This window comes from Hemitrygon akajei, chromosome 1, assembly GCF_048418815.1.
Source record: "Hemitrygon akajei chromosome 1, sHemAka1.3, whole genome shotgun sequence".
In the NCBI taxonomy this organism is placed as follows: Eukaryota; Metazoa; Chordata; class Chondrichthyes; order Myliobatiformes; family Dasyatidae; genus Hemitrygon; species Hemitrygon akajei.
The window spans coordinates 190536018-190544147 of NC_133124.1; the positions used below are offsets into that span (position 1 = coordinate 190536018).

General features: G+C 39.8%; 1 protein-coding gene across 1 annotated transcript in view; it reads left to right on the forward strand.

The window, feature by feature from the left end:
• Positions 1-7689, forward strand: part of nudcd3 (NudC domain containing 3) — a 39136-nt gene extending 31447 nt beyond the window's left edge. The window contains exons 5-6 of the mRNA XM_073057548.1: positions 752-940; positions 7186-7689. Coding sequence (XP_072913649.1) covers positions 752-940; positions 7186-7296 — 300 coding nt within the window. The 3' untranslated portion in view covers positions 7297-7689. The remainder of the gene's footprint in view (positions 1-751; positions 941-7185) is intronic.
• Positions 7690-8130: the final 441 nt, after the last annotated feature.

Genomic DNA, 8130 nt, shown 5'->3' on the forward strand with positions numbered 1-8130 from the left:
GGGACCCTTTCTCTTTGTGATTTTTATAAATGATCTGGATGAGGAAGTGGAGGGATGGGTTAGTAAGTTTGCCAATGACACAAAGGTTGGGAGTGTTGTGGATAGTGTGGAGGGCTGTCAGAGGTTACAGTGGGGCATCGATAGGATGCAAAACTGGGCTGAGAAGTGGCAGATGGAGTTCAACCCAGATAAGTGTGAGGTGGTTCATTTTGGTAGGTCAGATATAATGGCAGAATATAGTGTTATGGTAAGACTCTTGGCAGTGTGGAGGATCAGAAGGATCTTGGAGTCCGAGTCCATAGGACACTCAAAGCTGCTGTGCAGGTTGAGTGTGTGGTTAAGAAGGTATACGATGTTTTGGCCTTCATCAACCATGGGATTGTGTTCAACAGCCGAGAGGTAATGTTGCAGCTATATAGGACCCTGGTCAGACCCCACTTGAAGTACTGTGCTCAGTCCTAGTCACCTCACTACAGGAAGGATGTGGAAACTATAGAAAGGGTGCAGAGGAGATTTACAAGGATGTTGCTTGGATTGGGGAGCATGCCTTATGAGAATAGTTTGAGGGAACTTGGCCTTTTCTCCTTGGAGCAATGGAGGATGAGAGGTGACGTGATAGAGATGTATAAGATGATGAGTTTGTTTGCTGACTTGGGTCCATCATTGCTGGCCACACACACCAACTACTCTGAGGTGCATTTGCAAGTGTTTTGCAAAGGAAATAACTTTTTAATGCTTATTCTGCTCACAGATTAACCTGAATAAAAATGGAGAATATTGGTGGAATGCTATTCTGGAAGGTGAGGAAACTATTGATATCGACAAGATAAACAAAGAACGGTCGATGGCAACAGTGGATGAGGAGGAGCATGCGGTTCTGGACAGACTGACCTTTGATTATCATCAAAAAATGCAGGGCAAGCCACAGAGTCATGAAAAGGTAAGTAGATGGCTAATCACAGAACACACAACTGTGTCAATAATTTTCAGAAATATCTCTGCTTCCTTTCCATTGCTTAGAATTCATTTTGGAATCAGAAAGATAGTGCAGTCCCTTCATCTCAATGAGTGCAGGCCCACCATTAACCACTCACTTCCACATCCAACATGAATCTTGTCTTTCCCCACAGTCTCATCAGCTCCCAGCAAATTCTACCATGTGCTCATACACTAGGGGCCAGCTAACCTGCCAGCTCGCATGGCTTTGAGATGTGAACGGAAGCAGGAGCACTCCCGTACAGACACAGGAAAACGTGCAAGCTCCACGCAGATAATATCCGAGGTCAGGATTGAACCCGTGTATCTGGCACTCTGAGGCAGTGGCTGTACTAGCTACGTGCCACAGTGCCACCCCTTTAAGACAGACATGACAGGCTGCAAGAACAACTTTTTTTTTGTTAAAGGGTCAGGTTGTCCCCAGGTTATGGCACGGTTCAATTCCCGCAAATGGTTTGTAACCCAGACCGTTTGCAAGTTAGAAGTGCAGCAATGGAGAAAGTTTCCTACAGCAGAAGATGTCAGCAGATCCATCCTACTACCCATTTCCAGAACACTCAGTCAATTGTACAGGTTGTACACAAGTTGGGCACTTGTGAGCTGGAGCCAAAGGTGCTTGTATATATTTTTACAAAAATGCTGTTGTATTTAATACTTCCAAACAAGTTTTTCATGGGGAGTGGTAGTTATACTTTGGCATTTATATTCAGAAATGTGGCATTACTGCCTCAAGCTGTAGGTGTGAGCATCGACAGTATGAGTCAGCAACCTGTAAGCTGGATGATCAACTGTATTGCATCCTCTGACAAAAATCTATTTGTTTTTTAAACATGTTTAAGGGCATATTTGGAAAGCTTTATTGACTTAAAATTTATTGTGTAATTTATAACACTCAGTAGAAGGTCTGTACCATACTTGAGAGAGAGAGAGAAAAACAAGAGGAGGAACTAACTGTTGCAGTTTTACAGGTCTTTTAATTAAGATGTTAAAACTTATATAAGTTTCAGCATCTCGGGTCTTTTTCACCGGTCTCTCAAATTTAAGCAATTTCCCTCAAAAGATAACTGGCAGATCAGCTTTTATTAAACTGCACTCCTATTTTCAATACCTAAAACTATACAAGATGCAGACTCAGTTGACACCAGCTTGAAACCCATTTATTTAACCTTGCTTTTAACTAACATCTTTTTGTCTTTTATTTTCATATTTGTACTTTTATCCCATTGTAAAGCACTTTGAACTACGTGATCTGTATGAAAAGTGCTCTACAAATAAAATAATTATAATTATTAAGTTTTGTAGCTCTGAGACATTCAATAACTTTCTGAATCCTCATTTCAGAAAACCTAAAATAAAATTTAGAAAATACACTGAAAACTTCCAGTTATTACCAGTTGATTAGTTTTATTTAAAAATGAACTATCAGTTATTGCATCTGCGTTACAGGAATTAGATTATCTTTTTAGCAACAAATTGCATTATCCCAAACATCATATTTGTACTTGACATTCTGTATCGATGCTGTCAGTTCCTTTCTCAATTCACAGATTGGTTATCTAGAGAAATTGAGTCCTATACTGTACCTTTAATACAGCTAAGCTCATTCATTTGATAAAAAGAATCCTGAAATGTTGCCAGACCCCAGAATTCCATTGGCGTCGTCAGACGATCCTATAGCACCTCTGCTAATTTGTAGGAAGTCAGTATCAGAGCGGTCATTTTGCTGAGTTTAGTAAGAATGTACAAGGCATATGGAGCATAAATATAGGAATGTTTTCAAAACCAAGTCCCGGGAAGCTTTGATGGAGTTTTCCAAGGTGCAGATAAAACTGAGCTTGGAACAATGTACACAGTTTTGGTCTCCATATTTCAAGATTGGTACATTTGCATTGGAGGTAGTGCAGAGAAAGTTCACTGGATTGACTACTGGGATGAATGGGGAGAATGTATGAAGAAAGACCGAGTAAGTTTGACATATACTAATTAGAATTGAGAAGATTTAATTGAAACCAATATGATTCTGAGAATGAGGATGATTCCTTTTGAGAGGTGTTACTTCACAATAAAAGCGTCCCTGTTTCAGACAGAAGGGGAGGAATTTCTTCTCATAGGAGGTTGTGATTATTTTTGGGTTTGTGTTGCTGTGGAGGTGCGAGTGGTTGAATACATTCAGTGCAGAGACTGACAGCTAGTTCAACAAAGTGGTGTTGAGGCAGGTCTGGATTAACCATGAGCTTACTGAATGGTGGGCCAGGCTCAGTGGCCTTCTGGTTCTTTCCTTCTTCACACACTCGCCGAGAACATTTCCTTCATGTCTGTAGTGTGAGGTCAAACCACTGAAAATAGGATGGGGCAAAATGAAAAGGTGAAAGCTAATCCATAATTAAGCACCTGAGAGGCATATTTAAAAACTGACAATAAATTATAATGAAGGTTCAATTAAACATTTGTTTCTGAGTTTTTCATGAACTTGAGTTGGAAGGTATAAAGTGCATTATATTACAATACTGTGCAAATCTAATATATAACTTCATTGTTTATGTGCCATTGCAAACGAAACAAGCTAGCTTTAATTCCCTTTACAATCTCCCAGTCTTGAGGTGCAGCTCACAAGAACTGCAATTGTGTGTAATTTTAAAATGGGTGGTAGGGGAATCACTGAGGCAATGTGCTACAGAAGTTGGATGATCTACTGTAGAAATGTCTTTCGCATGATTGTAACTTAAGCTCCACATTACGATAACCTTGGCAGGAACTTATGAAAATACAGTTTTAAAATGTTTTTATTTACTTAAGTGAGTACTTGTATTATGACATCCTGCTCCTCAGGGGCTGCCTCATATCATGTATCAGCGTTTATTTGGGAAAGTAACCAGTGTTTCAGCTTGTTCGAGGGTCACATTTCAGTCTATATGAGTAGACCTATTTCCTATAACGTTATATCATCATTTCATTTCATTTCCCCAATGTCTTTTCTTGGGCTTGGTGCCAGCCTTTGTCAGTTAATGCCTTTGAGCATCTTACCACATTACAAGTGGTAAATGAATCCAAGCTGTTGATAACTTCCGTGCTAAATTACAGCATTTGTTCATGCCCTTGTTTCTCCGTTGAGGGACTGTGGATGCAAGCGTGGCTGCAATCTAAGCATTAAGCTGACATTCCAGTGCAGTAACAAGGGAGTGCTGCACAGTCAGCAACATTGCAAAAGGCCCATTTCCTTTTTCTTGTGACTCATTTATGTGTTGGATATTTTATAGCACCATTTCAATTACTGTTGGACTTTCTCCCCAACACCAGCAGCAGATAATGCTGTTATGTAGTTTTTTTACTTCGTACAAAAGGATTGCTGCATATACTTGTGGAACAAAACGTACTATAATGAATTTTGAAACTTTAAAATTAATTTTGTCTGAAACAATTGGACGACATTTGACAGATCTGAATTCTTTTGTAATCAACCAATGATTTCAGATTTTTCTCGTTTCTCTGTTGTGCTCTTGCCATTGTATCAATTCATTTTAATTCCTCGGCAGCTGTGGGAGGAGCATTTAAAGAGTGTTGGGTTACTTTTTGTGCTATAGATTCTGCATAGTCCAAGGCTGATCTCTCCAAACACTGCTATTTCTACTTTGTTCTTTCAGTTGTTAATAATTGTCTCACTATGGTTGCATTTTGTTGCACAGCGAGCAGCAAGGCTCCTGAAGTGGAATATTGTTACTCCTATATAACTATGATACTATTGGCAAAGTATTTGACTGTAGGTAAATGTTCAGTGAGGAGCAATATCTTAATTACATCTAAATATAGATTTGTGCTGATGACAGAATGAAATGGCAGCCAAACCGGTTGGATCATTAGAATCTGTTTTAAGGAATGCTGAACTGGCACTTTCATCTGCTGAATGCTCCAGGCAAAAGCAGATAACTTTGCCTTCTTTGCCTTCCATTTCTAAAAGCTGCGTTGAAGACGTTAAAATTTTGCTTTGGTCTCACTTATTGCTTAAGTCCAGTGGCTAGATGTCGCTTACCTCAATTCACATTCTAAATTAAAAATGTTTTAAAAATAAATCTGTAAATGCACGGCATGTCAAGCGGCGTCTTTGGAGAGAGGAATGAGATAACAGTTCAGTCCCATGAACTTCCATTAGAACTAGGAAAGATGGGGGAAAATGTTTTGCATGGTGTCTCAAAATAAAAGGAATTCCCTTTAAAATTAAGATGAGCTTAATGGTGGTGAACCTGTGGAATTTGGCTGGAGAGGCCAAGTCATTGGGTGTATTTAAGGCAGAGATTAATAGGTTCATGATTGATAACGGGATTAAGGGTTATAGAGAGCAAATGGGAATGCAGAACAGACTTGATGGGCTGAATGGAAGGGAATGGAGTGGAAAGAGCAAATGAGATTTCTGTGATGGGTGGAGATCGAGAGATTACAGGGGTCTGGAGAATCTCTGGAGGCAAATGAACAGTTGGCGTTTTGAGCTAAAGCCCTTCATCAGGAGGTCTCGGCTCAAAATATCGACTTTTCATTTCCCTCTATAGATGCCACCTGACCTGCTGAATTCCTCCAGCACATTGTGCATGTTGCTCAAAATTTCCAGCATCTGCAGGTGGATAAAGAAGAATTGTTAAATGCAATTGTTGCAGGTGTCAATAGAAGGAATGAAAATGACATGCTGGAACCTTGAGTTATAGAGTATTTGCAGTGGCTGGAAAATCTGAAATAGGAAAGATTCTGGAAACATGGAGAGAACTGCACGTTTTATCAGATATGGTCAATGGAAGATCTGATGTTAATATGCAAAAAAAAACACACACAAAATGCTGGTGGAACACAGCAGGCCAGGCAGCATCTATAGGGAGAAGCACTGTCGACATTTTGGGCCGAGACCCTTCGTCAGGACTAACGTTAGTCTCGGCCTGAAACATCGACAGCGCTTCTCCCTATAGATGCTGCCTGGCCTGCTGTGTTCCACCAGCATTTTGTGTGTGTGTTGTTGTTTGAATTTCCAGCATCTGCAGATTTCCTGGTGTTTGCTTGTTAATATGCTAAAGTTGGGTTTAGTTGGAGCATTCATCTGAACTGCTCTGAGGTTTAGAGGTGTCACTTGCACATTAGAAACTCAACAAAAGGCAGATTATGATGGAAGCAAATGGTAGCCGGGGGAACTCATTCTAAAATGAGAACCTGGCTTGACCCACCTCTATTTCTCCTGAAACATTGCAATTCACCAGGAAGTGTGCTAGTGAGTGAATTTGTTGAGTAGGTGTTAACAACGTGGTCGTTAATATGCTATGTTGATTAGTATGTTGCACTGACCTTAGTATATGATAGGCTGTGGTACTTTCATAGAGTCCTTTGATGTTTGACAGCTAGTGCAACACAAGATACACCACAGGATTAATGTTTTGCTACAGTAATATGATTTTAGTTCACACAGCTCCACCCAGCAAGGTTTCTTTTTCCTAAACCATCTGATCTTAAGACCTCTACAAATTTAGCAGCAAGAAATATGGGTGGTTTCATATCATCCATGTGCTGAAAATGAACTGGATCATTCATTTTCAAACCAAATGTACCATCATCGTAAGAGTAATGTTAGCCTACTTTTTCCAGCAGGCTGTATTGGAACTGAGGTGAGGTGGTCTCTTTTAATCTATTGCTCTGTCTTATCACAACCCTTTCTACTCCCTTTCACTCTTTCATTGAGTTGTTCTGGTTCCCTGTTTTAAATTGCAGTCATGAATACAAATCCAAGCAAGAATGAACAGAAGAGAGCAAGGGGTGGCCACTCAGCCCATCAAAGATATCCCACAGTTCAATATGGTCATGGCTGATCTCTGCTGATCTCTTCTCTGCCGGGTCCCATGACCCTCAGTTCCTCTATCTGTCAAATACTTATCTGTCTTCATTTTAAATATATCAAATGATCTGGTCTCCACCACCCTATGGGATACTGCCCTCTGAGAGAACAAAATTTCTACATACCTCCATTTTAAATCATTGACCCCATACTTTGCAACTACGTCTGCTTGTTCATGACCCTTCCCCCAGTGGAAAGCAAAGACTTGTGTGTGGTTTATTCTATCACAACCTGAAAAAAGGGGTAGGTTCTATCTTTTATTTCCTCCCACCCCTTACCTAGACATCGTTCTAAAGTTGTTGCTGATTGGTTGATCTTTTTTCTAGAAAGTGCACGAAATGTTGAAGAAAGGCTGGGATGCTGAAGGCTCACCATTTAAAGGACAGGAGTTTGATCCGTCTATGTTTAACATATCTCCTGGAGCAGTGCAGTTCTAATTCCTCCTGCCAGTGCCTCGAGAGTGCAGAAGACACAGACCTGACCCTGACCCCACCGAAGATCAGCACAAACCGTGGATTGCAGTCTGCTCTTGAGCAACATGAGACTTTCTCTGAGCTTTGAGTAAGGTCATTGCAAACCATCAGTTGCCAAGTCTTTGTCGTGGACAAATGTATTTATTTCTGTTAATTTTGCATATTTTATGATTTTCCTGAGACTTCATTTGCTGTCTCATTAATTGGGAGAGATGTTCAAATTCCTGGTTTAGGTTGCTTCCCTGTGAATAGTGAAAATAGTGTTTGATATTCTTCATTTTCTTGACCTGATATTTATATCCTTCTCACAGTTTTGAAACTAAACAATAAAACATTTATGAGTGAACATTATAACAATGTGGTCTAACTTAATTTAAGCTTAATGTAAATTTAAAATGTGTTTATCTGAAAGGAAGTTGAGATAAGAAGGACTTCTGTCCAGTTTTAGCTTACTGGAAGTTAATTTAATCCAATCACATTATAGAAGTCCAGCTGCATGAAAACCACATCCCCAAGCTACTCTGATCTAAATAGCATCAGTTTGTTCTGTTATCTCTGGGCAAAGTTACTTGAGGGAGGGGTCAGGCAACAAAATTTCACAAATAAACTAAATCACACAATTACATATTTAAAATGCAAGCTAACTCATAAAATTGTTAATACATATAACTATTAAGTTCTTTTCAATTGTTGGTTTAACTGCTGTTAATGACAGTGTTACAACAACCAGTCATATGGGAGGCAGGGTTTAAGGGTTGGCACAACATTGTGGGCCGAAGGGCCTGTACTGTGCTGTAC